The following is a 26694-nucleotide window of genomic DNA, read 5'->3' as shown; positions in this document are numbered from 1 at the left end:
GCTGATTACTTAAAAATATGCAAGAAGATGTGCTCTTAAGTCTACTGCAGCATCGTGAATATTCATTAGAGGGAGCTCGAGTTGAGAGGGATTATTTTGTGCCACTCTTAGCAGACATATGATGTTTGACGTGAACATTTTACTGGCTTACAGCAGTTGCTAACTTTGAGACTTGACAGTGACATTTTTAAAAAAACAACAATTTTTGGCACATTGTTCTCTGGAAGAGGCATGCAAAAGAATGAAAATCTCCCACTTTAAATTTCTGCAACTGTGAACTCATACGGTGGGGCAAAAAAGTGTTCGGCAGCATAAAAGACACCTGTCCACATCTTCAAACAGTCACACTCTAACCTCCACCATGGCCAAACCCAGAGAGCTGTCTAAGGACACCTGGGGCACGATTATAAACCTGAACAAGACTGGGATGCGCCAATCTACAACAGGCAAGCAGATTGGTGAGGAGAGATCAACTGTTGTAGCAATTATTAGAAACAAGATTACTGACAATCTCCCTCGACCTGGGGCTCCATGCATGATCTTGAGAATGAGGAGGAAATGATAAATGACCCACACTTGTATAGCGCCTCTCAGAGTAAGGACTCCAAAGCGCTTTGCATTACAGTGTATCATTCATCCATTCACACACACATGGTGATGAGCTACAATGTAGCCACAGCTGCCCTGGGGTACGCTGACAGAGGTGAAACTACACGGGAGGCACTGGTCAATGACCTGAGGAGAGCTAAGCCACAGGAACAAAGGTTACTATTATAACACACATTGGTTGTCATAGATTAAAATCCTGCAGTGCTCGAAGGGTCCCCCCGCACGTCTAGACTCGTCTAAAGTTAACCAGAGACCATCTGGATGACCTTGAAGATAATCAGGAGAAGGTCATGTGGTCAGATGAGACCAAAATAGAACTCTTTGGTATAAACGCCACTCTCCATGTTTGGAGGAAGAAGAAAGCTGAGTTGCATCCCATGAACACCAAATGCACTGTCAAGCATGGGGGGGGGGTTTAGGCTTCATTCTGCAAAGGGGACAGGGCGACTGAACCGCATTAAGGAAAGCTTGAGTGGGGCCATGTATCGTGAGGTTTGGGGCAAAAGTTTGAAGCTGGGTCGACCAGCTGGATCCCAAACACAAAGCATTTCATGGTTCTGGAGGGGCCTAGCTAGTGTCTAGACTGGCTCCATCCAATAGAGAATCTGTGGACAGAGTTTAAAGTCTGTGTTGCTCAGCGACAGTCCCAAATCATCACAGCTCTAGAGAAGATCTGCATGGGAGAATGTGCCAAAATACCCGCTACAGTGTGTACAAACCTGGTGAAGACACTTGAGCTCTGCTATTGCCAACCAAAGTTACGTTAGAGTAAGGAGGTGAACTTTTGTTGTATTTACTTTTTTCTGCACTATTACAGTGATCCCTCGTTTATCGCGGTAGATGCGTTCCAGACCTGGCCGCGATAGGTGAAAATCTGCGAAGTAGGGACACCATATTTACAGTACAGTGTCAGAACCCAAGTTCCCAGGCCAGCCTCTTCCAGCTAGCCGGCCTCCACTATGGACCACAACTCCCAGCATGCCCCTCGCGGGGATTCCCTCCACGTCGCACCTACGTCACAAACCGCGGCTATAAACGGAAGTCGCCTTTCCAGCTCACCACTCAGTCATCGTTTCTTCAGATTCATGATCAGAGTTTCCAACCTACCGAGCCATCCCACGAACTATCAGCTCATAGTAAGTTATCTTACTTACTTCTGGAAAGCCCGGCATTTCCGTGTCACTTCGTTGACGCTCGAACGCTCGGGGGTTTCCTAGATTAAATCGTGAGCTGGCGTTTCACCGACGCTCACTTCCGCGTCTGTGAAACCACGCTCCCTACAAGCTCAACTCCCGAATCCAGCCGACCAGTCTGACATACAGTACTATATTGAATTATCGTATGATCACATTCTCTTTTTGTGGGTAAAACTCAAGAAAAAAAAAGTACTTGGTTTTTTTTACAGTTTTATTACAAAAAGTGCATTTGATGATGAAATTGATGAAAAAAAAACCCAGGAATTTCTTGGTATTTCGCATAGAAAAATACCGCGAATCGGTGAAAAATACAGCGAATTTCCCTTGAATAAGGCTACAAAGAAAAAATCCACGAAGTCGTGAATCTGCGATAAACGAACCGCGAAGTAGCCAGGGATCACTGTATACAAATAAATTCTTTTTTTTTTAATCACACAATGTGATTTCTTAGATTTATTTATTTTTTACAAACATCCCTAATTAAAAATATTTAACCACTCATTGATGCATCATACCTTTGCTGGAGGAAGCCTATGAAAGGAGCAACTCCAGTGCCAGGTCCGACCATTATGAAGGGCACTGACGGATGTGGAGGAGGTCGAAAGGAGCAGTTGGGTCTCAAACTCACATGAATCTAAGATCAGAAAGAAAACATTAAATATTAAGATTAATTTTGGCCAGAAGCAATCGCGGGCTTGCAATAATAATAATTAATCTAAGATGCACTAATGGGGAACTGTGTGAGCTTCAGCTGGACAACATAAAGTCGGTGGTGGAAAATATCTAATTATTTTAATTAGCAACACAAACAATTGTCCTTAAACTAATAGTTGTTTACTGTCTGATATGTTAGTTTAGAGCAGCACATGGAGTAAACATTGTTTATACCTTTAGTGACCAACACAGCACCAGTTTATCACATTAAGCTACTGAGGGAATTTTCTTTACGGGCATCTTGAAAATATAAAAATGGCAGAAACATGCTGTTTATTACCCATCTGATCAAAATCAATACACACAAGTAGAGTAAGAGAGGGATTTATAAAGCATTATCTGCTGTTTTCAGCAGGGTATATGCAGGAATCTTGAAGTTAAATTTAATACCTTTTCAAGACTTTTTGAAGACCTTCTCAATATTTTTTAATACCTCACCGCCATTTCAAGGTGTAACCATTTAACAGTTATCAGCGATACTTTTAACATTTCGATGCATTTGTAATACGCACCGGGAACACCAGAGCGTACATTGTGGTTTTGAACTTTCGCCCCGCCCGCCCTAGTGCTCTGAGAGGAAAATTACTAACGCACGCACAATACCCTGTTCATTTTTAAGATAAAAATGACTAAATGCACATACTTTTACGATGTTTTAGGGATTCAAACTGTTGGACGGTTAATTCAGAAAAAATAATTTCAAAATTTAAGACTTCATAAAGCTGTGATAAGACTTTTTAATACTTTTAAAAGGGACAATGTGTAGTTTTTACCATTAATTTCAGGAAATATTTATCAAAATGTTGTTGAAAATGAATGAAATGGCACCCAGTTGTTGAAATTGGCAGCTTTGTAACATATAACCATAAAAATCTGGTCTAAAATACATCTGTCTCTGGACGATACCATATTAGATGCCATGTTCCCTTCTACTGGAGCCCATGAGGACAAAATGCATTTATTTATTTGTAACAAATGGTTACAAAACTTGTGCTACTCTTAAACATTGTTGTTTCACACATTCACCTCTGTATTTGTTGCCAGTGATGAAAGGGAGCCTGATGTGCTCGTTATTTTGCTGAAGTTTGCACTCCCCAGGGCTTTTTGACCCTAATGGGCATCCATTGGGACGTCTTACTCCAACACAAAAATACTGCTTGCTTGCAACGATTTAAGCATCTACTGCCCCCTATTGCCAGGAAAAATACACACTGTCACTTTAAGGGTCTTACTTTTACTAAAATTGATTTATCACCTTTTAGTACTTTTCAAGACTCCGCGGATACCCTGTTTCAGATATGAGCTGTTAGGAAGGACTCTGCAAAAGAACAAAATCTGCTTTTTTCTACTCTCGTTTACCTTTGGCAGAGACGGGATGCTGGAAGACTCGGCCTTCCCGGGGACAACCAGGCCGGGACTGATACGGTCAAACAGCCAGCCGGTACACAAGCCTCGGCGGCCTGCAGGCCTCCCACAGCATGCTGGCAACTCCACCAAGTTGAAGACAAAACATAGCTTTCCTGGGTGCTTAAGACAGGAGCTTCAGTCCCACAAAGGGAAAGGGAAAAAAGAAGTGGAAACATGAGTGTGTGCAGGACATACATACAGAAAGTCACGGGGAGAAAACTTCAAAAGAGTCAAAATTCAAAGAAAGAACGAGAACAGAATGCTACAGCAAGGATTGGTTTTAGAATATAACGTCTTTGATTCTGGAGCATTGTTTCCCTTCCGTAGGCTTTACACGGCTGAAATTCCACCACCCTCAAATGCTGCACGACTAGCACCATGGCTGGAAAAATCTCTAGGGGAAGCACGGTGGAGACATAATTTTACGTTTTTATTACTAACTTTTTTGCTCCAAACTTTACGTTGAGTCATGGTGACTCGTTCCTTTTCCAAAGGCATTACTTAGCGTGACTCAGGTGGGTGCGGTTCGGTCTGGCCGCCTTTTCCAACAGCCCGGTTCAGTATTATCCCACTTCTCTCCCTCTACTTTACATTTCCTGCTTCACTGTGCTTCCTAGCGCACCAACTCAGCCCAGCATCACGACTGTTGGCTGCTGATTGGCTAGGGGGGAGTCACTGGTTGTTCCAGAGTGTTCTGAAACCATTTCCTGGTTCAGAGTCTGACAAAAAGCCATAAAACTGAGCAGAATGTTCAACATCACCACCACCAGTTGATGACTGATATGTCGATATTACGCCTTATTTGCAAGTTAAAATTATCGTAATAACAACAGTGAACGCCGTTTCTGACCCTGAATCAGTCTTTGGGCCCAGACTTTACCCAACTCTTGAATCTTCAGTTTGTGCACCGTTCAGTATTAAAATCAAATATTCTACCAAAGTTAATCAAATAAATGAATAAACTGAACAAGTAAAAAAGGTACAAAACTGGTAAATAAAAAGAAACGTCAGTAGAAAATACTGTTTTGTAGCATTTATTGAGCAGATCTTTTTCAGGAACATAAATATACATTTAAATAAAAGTAAATACAATTTCAGAGTAAAAATAAAAAAATCTGACAGAAAAAAATATATTTTTAAAAACTGTATAAAGCTAAATAAAAACCCAGCTGAAACTGTTAAAAAATCTTTATTTAATTTTTTTTTTTTTGCTGTTAACTGATCATTCTTCTGTGTAAACTTTAAACCTCATTTCTGAGAGAGAGACTTGAGCCTTCCTATCTGAATATTTGTGCTGGATACTCGTTTCAGCGTAGAACCATAAATAAAAAAAAAGGTAAATAAATATCAGTCCACCAGGTCGCTCTGAGCTGAAGGAACAACCAAAGCAATGTGAGAACTTTCCTAAATGAGTGAATTTTTTTTCTTTTGTGGATTAAATCAAGTACATCTGGGTTTGTATTACTAATTTAAAGGTTTTTTTTTTAACCTTAAACCTAATGTTCACAGTGAATGAGGAGCAGGGACCTTGGATTTGGAAAAGTTTATTATTTTTTATTTTTCCCATTTTTTGGTGTTTAAGGTAATCTGTTGATCCTCAAACATACCTTCTATGTGACCCCTCCCCCCACATTTAAAATACACACAATCACACTTTGACACAACGAACATAAATATAAAAGGACTTACTCCTAACTGACTTGAAAAACACTATTTTCTCCCACTAAATGACGCTCTGGCACCTACAGATGTGTTCATATAGATAAAAGTTTCTGTTCGTCTCCCTCCTCACTGGTCCCATCTTCACGGCTGGCTAAAGCACTCTCATGCTCTCTCATCCTTCACTTTCCACTTCCTGTGGGCCACTGGAGACCTCTATTGACCACAGCATCAATAATGCAGGTCTCTAATGTCTCTGCAGCATCTGATAAACTACATCCAGCCTCCCTTCTGTCCGTTCCCCACCTCTCTGCACACACACTCGTGTGCACACACAAATAAGCAGCTAAGTGAGGGACTAATGAGAGCAGCTGAGAAGTTCTGACATTGCGTTAGATGCTGCTGTTGCACACGAGCTTTAAAGCAAATCCAATAGGGACTAGCTTAAAAGGACAAGCAAATCAATGACTAGCTAAGTGAGGCTAAAGGAAGGAACGCTTGGACTATTTAAGCTAAGCACAATTGTCTAAAGGCTATACAATATTTACAGTCTACTCATTTGTGTTGTTTCCTTCCATCATCATGTCTTCAGTGGGGAGGAGAAAGCCAAAGCACAGATAACACATGGACTCCAACATACAGAGCTAATTTAGTCTAACAGATTTAAACACATAACAAGCCTCTCTCATTCAGAAAACATTATTTAAATTACATTTATGTTGTTTTTACTTCTAAATATCCAGCTGGACATGGACTAATAAAGCATTCACAACTTTCAAAATGACTAAAGTGTCGGGTCATTTGATTTCACTCTATAAATTGTTACAGATGCTTTAAAAAGGTCTCAATTATTTTGAAACTAAAAATTTCTTCAGAGAAAATAAACAAATAAAAAGAGTAATTTTAAAGGTGCAACATGTAAGAATGAAGTGACAATGACATCCTGTGGTCAAATTTGGTTACTTCAATCTACTTTTCTAAATAAATAAATAAATACATAGACTTTCTAACTGCCATTCCATTAGTTTTATGGCTGTTGCCAGTTACGGATCAGTGCCGGAAAATTCTAGATAACAAGCAAAGCCAAGTCATATACAGTAAGTTGATAAGTAGATAAATACATTTTTATATCTGGTGTTAGCACTCGTGGGTGTTTTGGGGTAGGGAGCACTTACTACACTTATTACGGTAGTATGTCCATGGCATTAGAGGAAGTGTGGTTGCTTGCTGTCCTAGTGTTAGCTTGCTGTTATAGCTCTGAACGACTCATTAAGGTAAGTAAAAAGCTACAATTGACTCTATTCACATCACACACATTTCACTGTAATATCGAATTGTTGGCAATTCAAAAAGTAGCTTGAGATGTTTTTGTGGCTGACTATTTGCTTCTCATTCACCATTAGCATGGTTAGCACAACGTTAGCCTCTTGCCAGCTTCAATCGATCTTAGAGGCAAAACAAAAATATGTTGTGGCTTCTTAGGGGCACAAGAAATAACTTCTGGGTCGTTTGACGCAATCTGCTGGGTTCCTTATATAGGAAACTTTTTACTGATTGGCTTAATGAACTGAACTGTATTAGTGTTTACTGTGTGAAGTGCCTTCAGACGACTCTTGTCGTGATTTGGCGCTATATAAATAAACTTGAATTGAATTAAATTGAATCCTGTTTCCTGGCTATGGTTCTTTAAAAAACTCTGGAGCTTTTTGCCTGCTGGTGTCCAATTACAAACGCCGAATCTGCAGTGTTAGCTCTGTGCAAACTAAGCTGATTGTAAACAGTAACTATGTCCCCCTTTGTTTTGTTTTTAAGGAGAAAAACTGATGAACCCCCAGGCGCTGAGAATGAAATATGTTTCAATGTAAACCTCCTTCCAACAAGATGCAGCCATCAGACTGTTTTGTGATCATTTCACTGTAGAATTCGTACATATTACTCCTTTAACAATTATCTGTAATACAATAAGATTTAATGACAGATATTCCAGATTAGTACTGTTGTCAGAGGACACTGCTGCACACAAACAGAGCAGAAAGTGAAGTATAATTCTGTCACCTTACCTGGCTGCTGAATAAGGCCGGGGCTGCAGTTTCGGCAAATGCTCTGAAAAGGCAAGCACAAATGTCAATCATCTTGTTGTCTCGCTAAGATCTGGTTACACCTTTGACAGAGCGGAGAAGACGAAAATATATCTATAAAAGAAAAGAAAAAAAAACGTGTGAAAGTCATCGTGGTCTGCTGAGACAGCCTCTCTACCAATCTATCTCCTCTGTAACCCCCACCCAGGTTACAGTCTTGTTTCTGGGACACACTTCTATATTTATGAAATTACAAACTCAGGGTTATCGAATCCCATGTGTCCAGATGTGGAGCCAGTAGGAAACAAGATTGCTTATGCAGAGCTTATTCCAATGCCAGGCATGAAGGTGCCCTCTTTAAGGTAATACGTGTGAGGAGGTGTCAGAGGAATCAGGAAAAGTGTGAGATAACTTCTCACCCTGTGGCAACAGGACATTTTCTACTCAGTGACCTGCGCTGCTCATTAGACCTGAGAGAAGGTAGAGACTCATGCACCGGGCTTGATGTGCATTTCTTCAGACTTATTTCTGTTTTCATGATTAATGAAGCTTAAGTGAGTAAAGTTGTGCCATATGTACCTGCGGAGGTGCTACAACAACACATTCTGCTGCTAAATTGCTCAGAAAGACACAGCTGGACTAAATGCACTCTCAAGATTTCTCTGAAATCTGAGCAGCTCAGGCTGTCAGACAGAAACTTCTGCAATCTGAAATCCAATTTATCTCTTCAAGACGTCTTTTTCAAATGAGAACAACTAAAATTTACAAAAAATATGACAGGAGATCAAATGATTTTTCATTTAGAAGAGTAGGACAATGTTTTTAATTGAAAATGCACAAAAATTCACATAATGTCAAATGTGGCTTTTCTTTAAAGGTGTGGATCAATACATTAGCAATGGATTCTAGTAGGAATGAATGCCTTGCAGGCAGAACTCAGGGCTCTAAAAAGCCCACAAACCCCTGGCCCAGCAGGACCAGTCTACAACATCAGAGCTGTGCTTCAAACGAGAGGATTTGAAGCCTTACTTCCTGATATTTAGACATCGAGCCTCTGATAAAATAAAAGCAATGCGACTTCCACTGACTGTTTGCTCGGGGATGTGGATGTTTTATCTGTACAAATAACAAGCCTGGAGAAGCTTCTGCCGTGTGTCTTCACACGGCAGAAGCTAACCTAGACAATAATATAACTATCAATAAATAAATGTCAAAGAGTAACTACAACAAAAATCTTAAGTAACCATTAAAGGTTAAACTGTGTTGTGTGTTCATCTTCATGGTTTCATAGTGGCTGAGCAGAGAGCTGACCAGAAACAACAGTGGTGGCAAACCCCGGTTGGGTCTGTGATGGAGTGATGCACGCCTGGAGTGACTGCCATCTCATCCACAGTAAACACACACTCTCTTTCCATCTATGTCAGATTTTTAACCTTCAAACTGAGCATGTCACACACCTCTCCTAACACACCTGGTTCCAGCTTAATGGGCTGCATTTGTCTGTGCAGGGTTCTAACATCCGGCAGAGGGATACTCGTGTCCTGAAGAAACCTGTAGCCTGTTGAACCCACTGAAAAACCGAGTTGTACGGCCTTTTTGATTGTCTGTTTACTCCATTTAATGCCTCTTGTGTTTTTCCTCCCTTAGGTTGTCCAGCTGGGTTCCCTGGTTGCATAGCCTGTTCCTTTCTCCTCCTGGCCCTGACGCCGGCTCCTCATGGCTTCCTGGGATGTCCCTCTCTCCTGATACCATCTCATGTCCCCCCTCACTTTCCCTCATTTGCCTCACTGCTGCTGCTGCTTTCCTCATTCTCTGAAATTATAATGGCACTGTTAGAATAAAGGATAACTTTTAAATAAAATAAATACAAATGTCTAATATTTCTAAAAATTCGCACCACAGTTTACTTGAGTACAATATGTGTGGTCACTGGTCAGTGGATCAATAAGCAGTGGATCTGCTGTACGTCTCACTGCAGGATCCTTCCTCCTCCTTGGTTCAGGGCGATGAACAAACAGGGTTGGTGCAGCATCAGCCCCGAGTCTCACCTTGCCTTGCCTAAGCTTAGTAAACTGTTCCTCCTCAAAATGTGCCTGTAGAGTCGTGTATTAGTTTATTTCCTGCCACATTTAACAGTTTTATTGCAACCTTGTGCAGTTGAGAGCAAAACATATAGAGCCTTGATAGAAAACATTGGAGAGTGCACATTAAACTCACTGCACACAGCTTTTTGTTATTGTGATCTCTGGTCATGGTGAGGTTGCTCCTGCTGACTTGAGCCAACCATTTTCTTCTCTCTGCGTTTTTGGGGAAGCCATAATTCTGATTCCTTCCTCAGACCGATTGCTACATCCATATGCAGCGCAGCCAACCAAGGTAAGATAATGAACCTATAAAGGGATTATTAAAATACTATTTTTGTACATATAGAAATATTGAACTAAACCAAAAATATAGAGATGTAAAATTATATTTTAAACTTTTATCCAACCCTAAAATTTGTAATTTCAAATTTTAACCCAATAACACATTTTATTTTAATAAAAATCAAAATAAAGTTATTCAAAAAAATTGTCATTTGGTCTTGAGTACATTGCTCATAATTAATGATTCAGCTTAGTTGCACATATGTAATGACTAAACATAATGTTGGTAAAATGCTTTATTAAAAATGCTATTATACATGTTGTACAAGTTTGTATTCATTTTTTCACAAATAACACTTTTTTATCTACTGTGTTTGACCATACAGTTTTATTGACATTTTCTTTTTAATTAGTTGCTATTAGTCAGGCTATAGAGGCCAGATAAACTGGTTTATAGATGCAAGGACTGTCTTCACAAAAAATATAAAGTAATGATTGTAAAATGTATTCTACTGAACATAATAGGTCATCATTCAAAGCATAAACAGCTACATATTTTCTTCAAGATAAGCTGGAGCAGAATTCTAGCTTTCAATAAACACTGTAAAATGGATATTACAACTCGAGTTTAGGGCTTCTTGTAGGACTTAAAGTTATTAAATGCTTATGTTAGAGCAGTGTGTTGCATTACTACATCACATTTACTGCTATAATATATTATAGTAATGTATGTGGTCTAAATGTGTTCTACAGTGTGTTAGGACTGTCGTATTCCTGTAACGTAGAACAGTCACGGGTGTTTGTCTTCCTACAAATGCTCGGAAAATAAATAAATAGGCTACTTTGAGAAGGAATTAGGACATAATATATAATATAATATATAATATTATTCAATAATTACCAAAAATCGCCAAGGGGAAATGTGATTATATTCAATTTTTGTGATTTGTCCCACCATACGCCGTTCAAACTGACTTACGACGTTGGGACGTTTGGAACTATTGAGAGCTCCATGAACCACGTGACCGCGAGTCGGCGAGTTCAAAGCGTGTCGCAACTCTGTCTTTCTACAGCTCTGAGCCAAACCATATATTTACATTTATAGGATGGCTTGCACTTAGCCCAACACCTTTCAGACCATAGTTTTAAGCATCTTATATTAATGATGGATTTATCACTAGATCTATTAATGCTGTCACTTGAAGTTACAGCATGTGTGTGTGTTGGCTGATGTTAATCAGCTGTAGCGGCTTACTTGAGATCAGCTCCAAATGTTTATGAGTCATAGACATCCATCTAATAACTACTTTCTCTGAGTTTTATTAAAATCTGTCTAGTGCTCCAACAGATATTTCACTAAAAATACAGATAAATGAAAACACACACACACAGGCAAAAACATTAAACGTAAGGAAGTCAAACTTAAAAGCCAAAGAAAATGTGACAACGATAAAATATAGCCTGGGCTGATAACATAAAACTGTTACTTGTGAGAAGAGGAGATATTTGAGATTTTACTACTTTCTATTGAAACTTCTAAATATTTAACAGGTGAAACAGAAATTCCCTGAATTGTAGCGTCTCAATGAAATATAGATGGTTTGAGATTTTTGGTGTATTTAAAAGCCAAGTTATTGATAAAAAGTGTCTTTGACAGGCCAGATGAATGGAATATGGAAATAAACACTTCAGCGAAGGCTGCTTTTGTTCTGAAAAAGATCGATTGTTTGGACTTTGAAACGTATCAGTGACTCACGTGGAGAGCTGAGATTATTGGCTTTCCAAGTAATCGATGTTTGTGCTGAAGATCCAACTCAAAGCAAATAATTTTTCTATTAGATCTTCAGAAATAATTAGTCCAAAACCAGAACGGATCAAACTGAAAACATTTTCTTAACGAATAGTCTAAAGTCTCTCCACCGTCCCTACCGTGTTTCTGCCAAGCTCATCCATCTGTGAGAGCGTACACCTCTCCATCAGAAGGCGTATGGTGAACGTTAACACGATCCCGTGCACCTGCGCACCGCTCCGGTTTCTGCCTTTCTATCACAGAGTGACAGCACGTGTCTGATGCAAAGCTAAGTCAATCCATCATGTCCCATCGCCGTGACGACCTGATACTGCAGCCAGATCAAGGGAGGCTTTTCTTTTACAACTTTCTGTGCACAAAAGTTTTATTTTGTTGGTATTTGGTTCAAATGATGCATTTGAAAATAAAGTCTCAGATTTAATCGCAGGATCCTTGTTATGTATTCAGGGATGATTATTTACAAAAAATATCAGTTTCAGATCAAAACTGGGTCTGTGCTACAATTAACACACACTGGCACTATTTCTACTGGATGAAAAAAGGAGACGTGAATGAGCGTTAAAAACATTTTAGGATTCATGGGTCGTTTCTTTGGCTGCACAAGACCAGAGGAATTTTATTGCATTAGGAATTAATACATTTTCTGGGCTTTTTCCTCTTACTGGGAAGATAAGTTCACACTTTTCTCCAAGACGTGCTGTTCTCACGGGATAAAGACACGCTCGCGTTACTTTACCACGACTCATCCAAAGGTTCAAATGAAGGCAACTGGACTTCTTTGGTTTCTTGAAGATATTTCGCTTCTCATCCAAGGAGCTTTGTCATTTCTTACTGGAATATGGGAGAGTCAAGTCAATAAACTGTAGCTGTCTGCTGATGCTTAACGAGCAGAAACTACCTATGAATGCCTCCCCCTCGAGGAGTAGTTTATGTCATTATGTCCTTATGTGTTGAAATCAGAAAAACCATTCCAACACAATAGGACCAATGACTTATTGGGGGGTAGGGAGGATGGGGTATTCATATGTAGTTTCAGCTCGTTAATGTGACGGTGTGTATTTTCCCTGGAGATAGGGGGCAGTAGATACCTAAATCATTGCGAGCAAGCATTAATTTTGTGTTCAAGTAAGACCTTACCACTGGAGGCCATTAGGGTCCTTGGGAGTGCAACCTCCAGCAAAATAACAAGAACATCAGATTCCTTTTCATCAAATGCAATGAGTGAAGAGGTAAATGTGTAAAAGAACAACGTTTATTCATCTGAAAGTTTTGTAACCATTTGTTACAAATCAGTAAATGCATTCTGTCCTCACGGGCTTCCGTAGAAGGAAACATGGCATCCAATATGGCGTCGCTTAGAGACTTTGGCCCACTCCCATGTATTTTAGACCTGATATTTATGGATATATGTTATGAAACCGCCAGTATTTTTCAACAACTGGATATCTTTTATTTCATTTACAACATAGTTTCAATGGATATTCCCAGAGATTAACGGTAAAAACTACACATTGTCACTTTAAGCAACAACAGACAGCTACGGTTTATAAGCACGACTTTCCTATTTTGGATGACTGAGAACCTTCACCAGCATGTTACCATAACTTACTTTGTGTCACAAGTCACAAACAAGTTAAATATATTATAAACAAGAATGAAACTGCTCAGTTTTATCTGAACCCTGCAGCCAACTGCACCAGGAAGCTCATGGAGAACATTCATTTCTGAGCGGCCGTGACCCCAAAGTTTCTATATGACACCTTATGAAACAATTGACCATATAACAAGAGCAATGACTCCAGGAAGCAGAACGAAGTGGACATCTTTCTCAGTTTACACCAGACATTAAGTCATAAACTCAGCCTGCAGAAAGCTACACACACACATCTCTCCTTGTTATTTACAGTTAGCGTAGCGCCAATCTGCAAACACCTCCCCGTCAGTAAGAACTGCACCAAAAAAATGCAGCGGTGCACTTTAACAGTGACACACTGAGTCAGATTTGACCATTAACCTCTGAGCACCAGGTTGTGTCCTTGCACAGCTCCAAGGCTAACCGCTAAAACGGCTAACAGCTGTTACCCTGCGGGGCCACATTTTTCACGAGGGCACAACTGCACCTCTACCGAATTTCTGCATCAGTTCACCACTGGGTTAAAAAAAAAAAAAAAGTTGCTGTAGTTGGCAAGTAGGCCTAAAATAACTGACATTGGGGAAGGCCACGAGCTGTGACACAGCTGTTTTTAGAGGACAACTCAACTTGTACGTGAAGCTGAAGCCAACTAATTTCACTGTCGGGTAAGTTTCGGTCAAAGCCTGTTAGGATCTATACTGAATGACCAGCCAACTGCCTTAATGAGCAGTGTGAAAACGTTAGCTCTCTACCAACAGCTGATGCCATAAAAATAAGAAAAGTGATTAAATAATCTGCTAGGAGGACAAAAAACAATAAAACTAGAAACATTTGTGTGGACTTGGAGCAGAAATGTTTGGAAAAATCAGAAATCATGACACAAAAGTAATAAAGAAGCTGTGTGGATATAATCTGTGTGTGTTGTTTTGGGACTCTTCTGTGTTTTAATAAATGTGACAAAGTCCACAGCACTGCTTCATAAAGCTCCCTTTGTGAGGCTACAGTGACCCCTTGTGACTGAACACTACAAAGACTGGCAAACGTTCCCAAATTATTTTGAAAAACTTAAGATTTAAGCTGAAACTTTTTTCTTTTTTAAGTTATATAACTAGAGTTTAAGAAATAAATTTAAATCTTTTGTAAAGCTGCTGTCAGTCGCTGAATCTTCCCATTTTTACCAGGCCTTATTGTATTCTAATATAAATAAAAACTAAATAAAAAACATCTAAATGCTTTTGTTCATCATAATCTGAACAGAAATGTGATTTTTAATCTGGTGTTTTGTAAACTTTCAGGTAAAAACGTGAGAAAAAGAAAGCAGTGTTGCTATTCTGAGTGAGGGAAGGGTGAACAGCAGGAGGTCTGACCTATGAGGAGGCTGAGAGGAGGTGAGCAGGATGGGAAGGCTGTGAGGAGCTCCAGAACGCTGAGGCTTGGATCTCGTACGTACAGGTTGTAGTCTGCAGCGCCTTGTTTACTGCAGAGCTCCTGCAGTCTCCTCCTGTGAGCGCCGTCTGCGGTGTGTTCCACCAGCGCTCGAAGCAAAGCCTGCACAGACATGAGAACATCTGGTGAAACCTCTGGAAGGTGTTCTCGATTTCCATCAGAGCAGCAGATGAAGACAAACTTAAAAAAAAAACACAAGTTTTTCTTTTCTTTTTTAAATAAAAGGCTTTTCACTCAACAAAACCTACAGAAGAAGACCTTGACTAACGCCTGGTTATACAATCCCTCTGTTTTATTATGCCCAACGCAGCTTCTGCTACCATAAAAACTGCCATTAAGTACAAAAATACGTGTCAGGATGAGAGGAGAGACAGAAACGCTTTAATTTATCGCCACCCATTAATGAAACAACAAAATCTGTTAAGTTTAGCATTGAATAAATGACTGCTTGTGTTCATAATCAGACAATTATTGAGATGATGGATAAAATATTCCTCTTTAGTTACTTAAAAATCATTTGACTCAGATGGTGCGTGAGCGTGTTCTGTAGAAACTAGAGACAACCTTCTACCAGAAGAACGATCCGAGATCAGCTACATCACCGGCATTTCAATCAAATCTTGAACTTTAACAAAAACAATCTGAACTTTAAAAACTAAAGCATGTGTAGTATTTTAATTCTCCACCGGGTGGCACAAGACATGAGATGAAATAGGTTTTTGAGGAAAACGCTAATCCTGTTAGCAAGGTGGAGGATCACAGTGCAGGGAGAAAGTTGGTCAACACAAATCACAGGATTTAGTTTTTTTCTCACCTGCAAACAGAAGTTTAAATGTCACCAGTTTATTCTAGATTAGTCGTTACACGCATCTAGAGCTGAAACGAATCATCGGATGATTTGAATGGTTCGATTCATTTTTTTACCGATTCGAAGCTTTGTTAAATGTGCGCTCCGCAGTCTGAACACATTTTACCGGCGCACTACGCGGCGATCTAGGCGCTGTGGAGGAAAATAGAGAAACCCGCAAAAGACAGAAATCACTGTAAAAGGCAGAAACGGTCCAAAGTTTGGGATCAAGAGTTAAACTAAGAGCAGAATTGCTAATGCTAAGCTAGCGGGTAGCATTCTCACGAGCAAGTGTGGTTAAAAAAAACGTGATGGTTGTGAACGACTAAACTCCACAAGCTGAAGAAAAATCCCCACCATCCCGTTTATTTGTGGATCTCTGTAGCAGCGTGGGGCAGAGCCGCTGCTGCTACCGTCTGGTTGTTGCTATCCGTCCGCCGCTGAACTGTGGCAAGCCGTTGTAGCATATAATTTACTAACACTTTTATATTTCAATACTATTTAGACTAGATTATGTTGCCAACCCGTACATAATAAAATAAGTATACCACAAGTACATTGTTACAAGTAGAAATTAAATGTTAGCATTTCTAGTAGCTTACCACTGAACATGTTAATGAAATACTTAAATACTACTCATTATATGTGAATATTTTGAGATATGTTATTTTGACTAGGATGAGGTCAATACAAAACTAAATTGTGACTGAACTGTAAGTTAAATATTGTTCCATAAAATCTATATTAGCTATAAATATCAGCTGGGAAAGAAGGAACTAGACAACACCAATTTAATATATATTATTGAGCTTTTTATCATTTTGCTTTTTATTTTCATATTTTTAGCAGCAGACCATGATCTCGTTTCACTTGAAACGTCATCAAATAGAATCCTCGATTAATCGATGGAAGATTGGATAGAATACTCGAATACTAAAGTATTTGATAGCTGCAGCCCTACACGCATCATCATAACGTTGTCCAAAACACCAGCTGGTGGTTTAGGGTCGACATTGTTCAGATGAGGACTTTAATCCAGTGTTTTAAACTGGAGACTGTGATGGCAACTACCAGCAGCGCTCTGGCCTGCTTTAAAGCCACGTACAGACTGATTTTCGGTCGTCGTGGAAAATCTTTCGTTGTGAAAGGAGTCGTGAAGAAAAATGGTGAACATGAGCGTCATTTGCAGACTTGTAGCTGTGCAGCTCGATCGGTCCACTGACAACTTATTGAGCACCCCCACAACTAAATCTAGCCTCCAATAATCTACAAGCAGTGTCAGAAAAACTATGAAACCATTCTGTAATCGACCAATGAAAATACACCCAGGGAGTGATGCAAGACGTGAGTGTAGCATCAGAACGACTCTGTTGTTCGTTCATGTTTCTATCAGTTAAGCGCTTATCTAATATTAAGTCGATCTTAACAAAACAGGAGTTGAAAACTGTAGCCAATGCTTTTACCATCTCTAGGCTAGAGTACTGCAACTCCCTCTACGCTGGCTTGAGCCAGTCCCTAATGACTCGGCTCCAGCTGGTCCAAAACGCTGTTGCCAGATTTCTGTGTGGAGCACGTAAGTGGGAGCATGTCACTCCCGTCCTGACAGCTTTGGACTGGCTACCGGTGAAGAGTTTAATCTTGTTCAAAATCCTGGTCCTTGTTTTTCAATCCCTGTCTGGATCAGCGCCACCATATTTAGCCCCCCTGCTGACCCGTTACGGCCCTGCAAGATCGCTAAGTTCAGGTCAGAGTGAACTTTTGGTGGCACCGCGATCAAAGCCTAAGTCTAGGGGTGATCGTGCCTTTGCAGTTCTGGGTCCTCAGCTTAGGAACAAACTCCCACAAGAACTGGTCTTCCAGGCTGTACTGTGAGACCTCTTCAAATGGTCCAGAACGCAGCAGCGCGTTTGGTCTTCAATCAGCCAAAAAGAGCACACGTCACCCCTCTTTTCACTGAGCTCCACTGGCTACCGCTAGCTGCACGCATCAAATTCAAATTGCTAACACTAGCATACAAAGTCCGAGATGGTACGGCTCCCATCTACCTGAATCCTCTTGCAGAGCCTTACGTCTCGGCCCGGCCGCTCCAGTCATCACAGGATCGTCGCCTAGCAGTGCCTACACCACGCTCAGGACAATCCAGACTCTTCTCATGCATCGTTCCACAAATGTGGAATGACCTTCCAAGCACTACCAGAACAGGAGCTTCCTTTTCAGTTTTCAAGAAACTCCTGAAGATCCTGCTCTTCAAAGAGCATCTTCTAAACTAGCACCCTCCCTGCACCCGTCCCCATCTCTACCGTCCACTCCTTTGTTCCCTCCTCTCCATGATTGATGTCAAGTTGTTGTTATTGTTGTTGTTAGCCTCAAGGGCAACATGCCGATTACCACTTGTAAGTCGCTTTGGACAAAAGCGTCTGCTAAATACATAAACATAAGAAATCAAACAGTCCACATCGCTGCCTACTTTTAAAGCAAGGCTTAAGCTGTATTTTAGATCTGTTTCTTAGTTGTTTCTATTCCCATTTCAATGTTTTTGATCACTACTCTTATATTGTTTGTAGCTCTTTTATTGCTTTTAAATGTTTTTATCTCTGAATTTTATTATAGAGCTGTTTTATTGTGCTGCTTCTTTGCACTACGTTCAGCATCTTGGGCCCTCTTGATTGGGGGTAGGAAGGGGCTTTACAAATAAAATGAACTTGAACTTGAACATTAGCAACAATGGAGACTACATGCAAGAACATGTGGACCACTCTTTTTCTGGAGTTCAGTTTGGAGTCTTCGATATCTGTCGGCTTTTAGTGGCGAATGCTTTTTGGCCACCTATGCTCGTGACGCTGGCGTGTCTTTTATGCAGTTTGGCTGAATTGCTACAGTTGAAAGACTCACATTGTGAACTTGGCTTAACCGTGACTGGTGAAATAAAAAATAAAAGTAAATAACACGTAAGCTGCAGGAAGACGAAAACAATCGATCTCTCTCTGTTCATGGTTGAATGTGTAATTCATAACAAACTGCTGATGCTGCACTAAACACAACATTTTCAATGATTTTACCAAATAGTAAATAATAAAAACAATGAATTTGTTGTGTTAAAACTATACGTCAGTTTAAAAGGCAAGCTCAGACATTAAAAACATACGGCTGGACTGCCACCATTCTGACATTTTCGCACATCAAACATGACTAACACTGCCAGAGGGAAGCAGGAAAGTTTAATGACTATCTCAGCCTAAGCCCCAGACTTCCTCCACTTATCAAACCAAACCTTCAACCTCCGGCAAACCTTCCAGGATGTTAATACAGAATGTTGAAGCTCTGGCGGGCTTGTTCAGTAAGAAAATCAATGTTGAAACAGCTACCTTTAATTACTCCTCCACACGAATAATAACACAGCTTCCTCAAACTCTGACAAAGCAAATAAAAGCTGTGTGCTTCAGCTAGCGGGAACGGGGCATGTTTTATGCTAATAAAGGATTGTGTTGTCGCAGATCAGGTCTACATTTGGACATGCTGTACCTTTTTAGGAACACTTCTGATCTCTAGGCACCACGTGAACAGGAACAGCAGAGAAACATTCTGGGGGACGTGGGGTGGCAGCTGGGCACCTTTAAAGAAGGAGAAGAAAGAAATTTGTGTAGGCTGGCTTTTATTTTCTTAAGACTGTGTGATGTTTTTCAAAATAAAACATTTTTTTCCATTCGCCACAGATAAGTCTTGCCTTTTTTCTTCGTCTCCTGTTGCAGAGTAACATGAACACGATGGGTTTTTTGGTCCTGAAGGTTCAGCCTGCAGAGCATTTTGTCCACCTCTTCCTCTGTGTTGGGGCAGAACACGTCAAACGAATCTCCAGGCTGATAAATCATTGTAGGATAAGCCTGGAGGAAGATAAAAATAAACAAAAACATCAACATTTGATTTAAACGTTGGCTTTTTGTTTGTTTATTTTTGTGACGCTCACAGAGATGTCCAGCTCCAGCAGCAGAGCCGTCTTGACTGAATCGTCTCTGCTCAGCTGAACTGCTTTGGATATAGGCACCTCATGAAGAGTCTCCTTGTTCAACGGTCCAGCCATCTGAAAGGAAACCTTTATGAGCAGAGGAGTAAAGTAAGGCAGAAATGTGGCTTTTTAAAAACTCCAACGTTCATCACCTGTTCCATAGTGTCCACCTTCTGAAATGTAACATCCAAGTAGGGGGGAGGCAGAGCAGGAACATTAAGCGAGGACGTAGACAGCGGCGGTAGGGAGCATGTCAGCGATGGAGCCAATTTTACGCTAGGAACCGTGTCATTACAGGTGGTTGGTGTGGAGATACTGGAGGACAAAGATGGAAGCCCAGAGCTACCTGCAGAAGCAGCTGGCTTGAGATCAGTAACGGCGGGAGAAGATGCATGTTTGTCCATGCTCAGAGAGGAACCGACTGGCTCACAGCGCTTCTCATCAGCAATGCTTAAAATGTTGAGCTGGATGTCTGGAATCTCTTTTGCGGAATCATCGTTCTCTTTCAAGAGAGCAGTCCTACCAGAAGCCATTTTTGATAAAGCCTCTTTGATGGCATCCCACAGTCCTCTGATCCAAGGGTCAATAACCACCTCCAACCTGGATGAAACAAAGTCAGCGAGAAGACTCTATGAGAGACGTGGAAACCAGAGCCAGCGTTAGATTGCTACATTTCATCTCCCTGTAGGACCTACCCTACACCATCATCCGCATATCCTGTCGGATAAAACTGCTTGGCTCCAAGGTCCTGCAGCCGACGCTCAATTGTCTTCCCGCAGTTGCAGAAATTTGCATAATTGGTGTCTCCTAAAGCTGAGGCAGAGAGGAAAAACAGATTATTCACCAGCAAACGTTCAGAATGTTCACCAGCGTGCAGAAGAGTGTTGTAATAATTTACTAAAACCTCTTTTGCAAATGTTAGCCCCTATTTGTACACCACAAAAAAATGACCTTTGACCTGCTTTTGAGATTTACCTAAAAGTGCAAAGCAAAGGTGTTTATAGTGGTCAGAGGAAAGAGTGTTCTTCTTGATCCGCCTTACAAATTTGAGGGCATTGTCTGGTGGTTCTCCGTCTCCAGTGGTGGACGTAACAAAGATCACTGGGGCATGCTCCGTCTCCAAATTGTACTGGAATCAGTTACATGATTAGTTACTTGGGTTTATGTAATCCAAGTGAAAATGCATTCAGTTAAAACCCGCTACCTCAGGGACCTCATGTTGAAAGATCTCTGTGGATTTCTTACAAGAAGATGACTTAGGCTTGAATAAACTGTATGCAAAAGTTAATCCAGATGTATGTACGGATTTACGCACAATTCCTTCATATGATCCATCAAAGGTGATATTGAGCATAAGTGAACACTGGACACATAATATGCATGCTTTATTATCCAACAATGTAATTGCAACACGTGAAGTTATTATTTATTTTTTGTGCATCTGGTGTTAACAATATTTATTTTCACTGTTTCCCTGCAAGCCCACTATTAAGTGTCACCAAACACGCAGGTAAAGGTAGAAAAGCACATAAGCCAGCCGTGAAATAGGTGTGGGAAAAGGGTGCATGCTACGATGATTTAGTGTTAATACATGAGTAGTCTGACCTGCTAGACTCGTCCTAATACACGAGGCCCCTGGCAAATTCCTGCGGCTACTGAGTCTGTTTCACGTAAATTTATTAACATCTACCTTCTCATTTTGGTCCAAGCAGCTGAGATCAGCAGTCAGACCGTGCTCCTCAGCCTCCTCGGCTATCCCCTCAGCTATAGCCTGAGCTTGGCCCTTCTGGGACCCAAACAGCACCACAAATCGATGCTTCACCTCACAAGGCATGCTGGGGGGAAACAGATAAACAGATAAATATTTAGGCAATTCTAAAACGCCACAGGTAAAATAGTGAGACTAACTAATCAATTATCAGCTGCATTTTAACAAACATCTCAGCTTACCAACATACTTGGACAAATAAAAGGCAGGCTGCCACAGAAACACGTTTAACACACCGCTACGCCACCATTACCGTCAGTACCAGGATGTTGCGTCAAACTTTGACTAGTTACCAAAACAGCGCACGTGGACGTTTTTCACTCAAGAACACTTTATGAACATAACATTTCATATTTGGTCCGTAAACTAATTCGGAATTCCGAGAAACTCGACTCACTTTCTTTAGAGAATCGTGTTTTCTGGCATTAGTCCGTAATAAATACACAGGAAATACAAGCAGTTTAAAGTTAATAAAGTATTTCTACCTTTTTAAATTGTATGAAAATTCACCTCGTCAACTCCTTGCCAACATACCGGTAATTAGTCTTGTTACTGAATTCACGCGAGATCTGAGCTCAAACTGAGATTGCGCGTGATCGGAACAAACCAAGTTACGACAAAGACGTTCCCCTTGTTTAAAATTTGTTGTCAGTTGCAATGATATTAATTTGTATGATTGTGACTAATTTATGATATAGTTGTTCAAGCCTTTTGTCGTTTATAAAAAAGGTGACAGGAATGGAAGAAAACACGCTGAACTGAATTTGGTTCCGCCCTCCCCACCCGTGGAGCCTTCCAGAAGTCCCCGGCAGATCCGTGCGGCTTGCAGTTCAGCCACACTCCAGGATCACATCATTAAACGCGTTATTCTGTCAGATAAACGCCGATTGTGTGTTCTAAACTCCAAATCAGCATGTCCACTTTGGGCACATTAGCCTTTGATGAATATGGAAGGCCCTTCATCATCATTAAAGACCAAGACAAGAAGACACGCTTATCGGGCATTGATGCACTGAAGGTACAATGAGCTAGCTAGCATACATGTAGCGTGATGGCCTAACAAGCAAACCTGCTATTAGATATTTAATTTGGTTACAACACGAATTTATACATACGGCTTTGTGTTGCATGAGTGAATTTGTCCAACACATTCTGATGTTTGTGCAAAATAAGCTGAATTAGATTAGGAAATGAAATGAATTCGTTAGCTATGCTAAGAAGAGGCCCATGTGCTCCCTGTGCGTTCATCTAGTAGGAGGTGCTACATAGGGCTGTACCCTGCATGGTCATGTACATCACCCATACAGCCGACACGCTGTTTACATGCCTTTTGAGGGTGACTTTTAGAGGTAAAATGTGTTTTGATATGCACTTGTTTTGTTTTACAGTCTCACATAATGGCAGCCAAGGCAGTGGCATCAACGCTTAAGACATCTTTGGGTCCAAACGGTACGATCCAGTGCAGTGATGTCATTTCACTTGAATAACTGCTGAGATGTCGAGAGTCTGTGTGACCATTAGATTATTAATTTAATCTAGTTACAAACACAGCAGGTTTACCATGTCATGTCACCGTTTAGGTCTTGACAAGATGATGGTTGACAAGGATGGAGAAGTAACTGTCACTAATGATGGCGCCACCATTCTCAGCATGATGGATGTGGACCACCAGATTGCCAAGCTGATGGTGGAACTGTCCAAATCCCAAGATGATGAGATTGGTGATGGAACCACTGGAGTTGTTGGTGTGTAAACGTGTGCAGAAGGAACATTGTGTGAATGCTTTTTGTAGATGAACATGTGATATATGTTCTGTGTTAATTAATTTTATATAGAATTCTTGGTTAGTATTGATATTTTTATTTTAGTTAAATAGTTTTAATTCGGTAAAGTGCATAAAATTAGGTTTTGGCAGGTAAATTATGAGTTCCTAAAAGTGATTTGTGTGCTGCTACTATTGGGGCATTTTAGCATGCAAATGAATCAGAAAATGTCTAGATATCGGCCAAAAAGTGACAACTCGTATCGGCAATGACTCATACTTGTTGGTATTGGGGAAAGAAAACCCCATAACGGTCTACCTCCACTACCTACTGCTCTTCTAATGCATTTCTGACTCTGTTTACCTATTTTCCTGCATCCTCAGTGCTGGCTGGATCGCTGCTTGAGCAGGCCGAGCAGCTGCTGGACCGAGGAATCCACCCCATCAGGATCTCCGATGGTTACGACCAAGCTGCACGCATAGCCATAGAGCAGCTGGACAAAATAGCAGAAACTTTCCCCTTCGATCCCAACAACACCGAACCACTCATTCAGACTGCCATGACAACGCTGGGGTCAAAAGTGTAAATTAAATTATTATTTTAGTAGTTGTTGATGCCATTTTCCTGTGCCCCTGTGACCTGGCTGCTTTTTAAGTGAGTTATTGAGATTTGACAAATCACCTTTTAATCCTATTGTTGTTATCTAGCATCAACCGGTGCCACAGACAGATGGCGGAAATTGCAGTGAATGCCATCCTCACTGTGGCCGACATGGAAAGGAAGGATGTAGACTTTGAGCTCATCAAGGTGGAGGGCAAGGTGGGAGGAAAGCTGGAGGACACACAGCTCATTAAGGGAGTCATAGTGGATAAGGAGTTCAGCCACCCTCAGATGCCCAAGGTATGATTTAAAATATAAATGTTTGTTGTAAATATTGCTGCATTTTTGTGATGCTTTAACGTGCCTGAGCTAACAAATTCTCTTTTCAATTAGCTTCTCAAAGATGTTAAAATCGCTATTCTAACCTGCCCGTTTGAGCCTCCTAAACCCAAGACCAAACACAAGTTGGATGTGACCTCCGTTGAGGACTACAAAGCCCTCCAGAATTATGAAAAAGAGAAGTTTGAGGAGATGATCCAGCAGGTTAGTAATTCTCACAAATCCCGATGCTACAAAAATGACTTTTTGTGGTTCATGCAAATCAAGGAAGAATAAAAACACCTTAATTCTAGGTCAAAAGCACTGGTGCTAACTTGGCCATCTGCCAGTGGGGCTTTGATGATGAGGCCAACCATCTTCTGCTGCAAAGCGAGCTGCCTGCTGTGCGCTGGGTTGGAGGGCCTGAGATTGAGGTGAGGTAGAAGTCTTGCATGTGAAAGGTCAGAATGAGCTACCCTTGCTACGAGCTCACCCTTTGGTGTTTTGTTAGTTGATTGCTATAGCTACCGGAGGCCGTATTGTGCCGAGGTTCTGCGAGCTGACACCAGAGAAGCTCGGAACCGCTGGCTTGGTGAAGGAGATCTCCTTTGGCACAACCAAGGATCACATGCTCGTCATCCAGGAGTGCAAAAACACCAGGGCTGTAACCATTTTCATCCGAGGCGGCAACAAAATGGTACGCTCTCACAAGGCTGTATCGTTTTTGTCCTTTTTCATCACATTCATGTCTAATGGTCAAAACCTTTTCATTAGATCATTGAGGAAGCCAAGCGTGCTCTCCACGATGCTCTGTGTGTAATCCGCAATTTGGTGAAAGATAACCGTATTGTGTATGGGGGCGGAGCTTCAGAGATAGCCTGTGCCCTGGCTGTCAACCAGGCTGCAGATAAGGTGACAAATGAAAACCATTTTCTTTGATAAAGAACTGATCTGTTTATTGCTCGCTTATTAACTCTGCTCTATTTTCTTGTCAGTGCCCATCATTGGAGCAGTATGCCATGAGGTCATTTGCTGATGCCCTCGAGGTCATCCCAATGGCTCTGGCTGAAAACAGCGGGCTGAACCCCATCCAGACCATGACTGAGGTCAGAGCCCGGCACGTCAAAGAGAGCAACCCCTTCCTTGGAATTGACTGTTTGCATCACAACACCAATGGTAAGAAACTTGGAGATGGTTCAGTCTTAAATGTCAACCTCATTCCATCAGATCCTTAAGTTTCAACGCGGTGTCAAAGAAAGAACTGAAGTGGCTTTGTTGGTTTCTGTACAGACATGAAGCAGCAGCATGTGATCGAGACCCTGATCGGCAAGAAGCAGCAGATCCTGCTGGCCACTCAGGTGGTCAAAATGATCCTAAAGATAGATGACATCCGAAACCCGGGGGAGAGTGAGGACTAAAGACCCGCCTGAAGAAGGAAGACCCAAATCTGCTCTTTAATGTAAAAATCTGAGCTGCTCTAGAGGTCTTTAGCACCTCCTCAAGCCCAGTGCCGCACTGCTTACTGCTATTTATCGTTTGATACAGAAATGTCCCAAGCTGTGTTAGTTCTAAAGTCACCAATAAAAGGTTGGTCTGTTGAAACTTCAAAATCTCATTTAAATTGTGATGAACATGCTTTTTATTCCACATCATGTGTGTTGGGACTTAATTATTTCACAGTAATTATTACGTATGAATCAACATTTATCTGAACAAACATGCATCTACTTGGTTAAACATTCAATAATTAATGCCACGTACACCAAGCTGGATATACACGAAACGAAGATATTTTTTTACAGTTTGGCAAAATTCCACACAAATGCCACCAAAATTTTAATTTTTCTCAAAAACGCCAACCAAAATGGAAATTTGCTTGTAGATGTAAATAACCGGGGTTCTCACTTTCAGCACGACAAAAATATTTAGACGCCACATGTACGACCTGCACACACTCCATTTTAAAAAGCATTACTACTCAACGTAGATCACAGGTGAAGGACGACATTAAGGCTGTCTGCAATGTCTTTTGGCAAAGAAGTCGATGATTTGGGGAACTACTGCCATGCCTATGAATGTGCTTAATGAACTGGATTTTACTGAGTTTTGTCCCTAATTGGAGGATATCCGATTTTACAAAAACCCAGCTACATCTGAATGTGGCCTAAAACTCCCCATCAAGAAGAAAGTTCTATTAGTCTTTATAAAGTAAAACATTTGCAAAATCTGAGAAATTCATTCGTATAACCACGAACCACCCTCACCTACCAAATAGCACTTTTATACATTTCTAGTGTAACGTCACGAAATGGCCTGATTTTGAGATCCACAGGTCAAATGCACAGCCAGGTCAACTTACCCTGGCTATCAAACATCCCACGTATATTTTCCCCTGACAGGAGTCTGGGAGTCTACACGTAGGCCCTTTAATCAGAGCTACTTCCTCACACCAGCTGGACTGCAGAGATAATAAAGAA

The 26694-nt window shown here is 40.9% G+C and overlaps 2 protein-coding genes and 1 long non-coding RNA gene across 7 annotated transcripts in view; 2 read left to right on the top strand and 1 right to left on the bottom strand.

The window, feature by feature from the left end:
* mtrr (5-methyltetrahydrofolate-homocysteine methyltransferase reductase) overlaps positions 1–22131 on the bottom strand; it is a 53385-nt gene extending 31254 nt beyond the window's left edge. Inside the window, exons 1-12 of one of the 5 annotated variants that reach the window (XM_015955305.3) lie at positions 22047–22131; positions 21459–21603; positions 20744–20897; positions 20464–20581; positions 19921–20368; positions 19730–19843; positions 19490–19646; positions 19288–19376; positions 14840–15020; positions 7646–7688; positions 3879–4059; positions 2321–2439 (exon numbers count right to left, since the gene is read on the bottom strand). In XM_015955305.3, coding sequence (XP_015810791.3) covers positions 2321–2439; positions 3879–4059; positions 7646–7688; positions 14840–15020; positions 19288–19376; positions 19490–19646; positions 19730–19843; positions 19921–20368; positions 20464–20581; positions 20744–20897; positions 21459–21602 — 1748 coding nt within the window. In that variant the 5' untranslated portion in view covers position 21603; positions 22047–22131. Of the gene's footprint in view, positions 1–2320; positions 2440–3878; positions 4060–7645; positions 7689–14839; positions 15021–19287; positions 19377–19489; positions 19647–19729; positions 19844–19920; positions 20369–20463; positions 20582–20743; positions 20898–21458; positions 21604–21718; positions 21809–22021 lie in introns of those variants that run through there. The other 4 variants (XM_015955303.3, XM_070553215.1, XM_015955304.3 and 1 more) reach the window with 4 other exon arrangements.
* Positions 13848–15161, top strand: LOC107382949 (uncharacterized). Its single transcript, XR_001572683.3, has 2 exons — positions 13848–14137; positions 14768–15161. It is a non-coding gene; the product is annotated as an uncharacterized lncRNA (long non-coding RNA).
* Positions 22132–22295: 164 nt separating the features above from the next.
* Positions 22296–25832, top strand: cct5 (chaperonin containing TCP1, subunit 5 (epsilon)). The gene is made up of 11 exons (XM_015955310.3): positions 22296–22554; positions 22925–22985; positions 23117–23281; positions 23683–23881; positions 24007–24199; positions 24293–24442; positions 24532–24651; positions 24729–24914; positions 24992–25129; positions 25213–25393; positions 25508–25832. Exons 1-11 carry the CDS (start codon positions 22450–22452, stop codon positions 25633–25635), a joined length of 1626 nt encoding a protein of 541 aa, XP_015810796.1. The 5' UTR covers positions 22296–22449; the 3' UTR covers positions 25636–25832.
* Positions 25833–26694: the final 862 nt, after the last annotated feature.

Source organism: Nothobranchius furzeri, chromosome 7, assembly GCF_043380555.1.
Source record: "Nothobranchius furzeri strain GRZ-AD chromosome 7, NfurGRZ-RIMD1, whole genome shotgun sequence".
NCBI classification, from domain to species: Eukaryota; Metazoa; Chordata; class Actinopteri; order Cyprinodontiformes; family Nothobranchiidae; genus Nothobranchius; species Nothobranchius furzeri.
The sequence above is the reverse complement of the archived record's forward strand: the minus strand, read 5'-3'. Positions and strand labels throughout refer to the sequence as shown.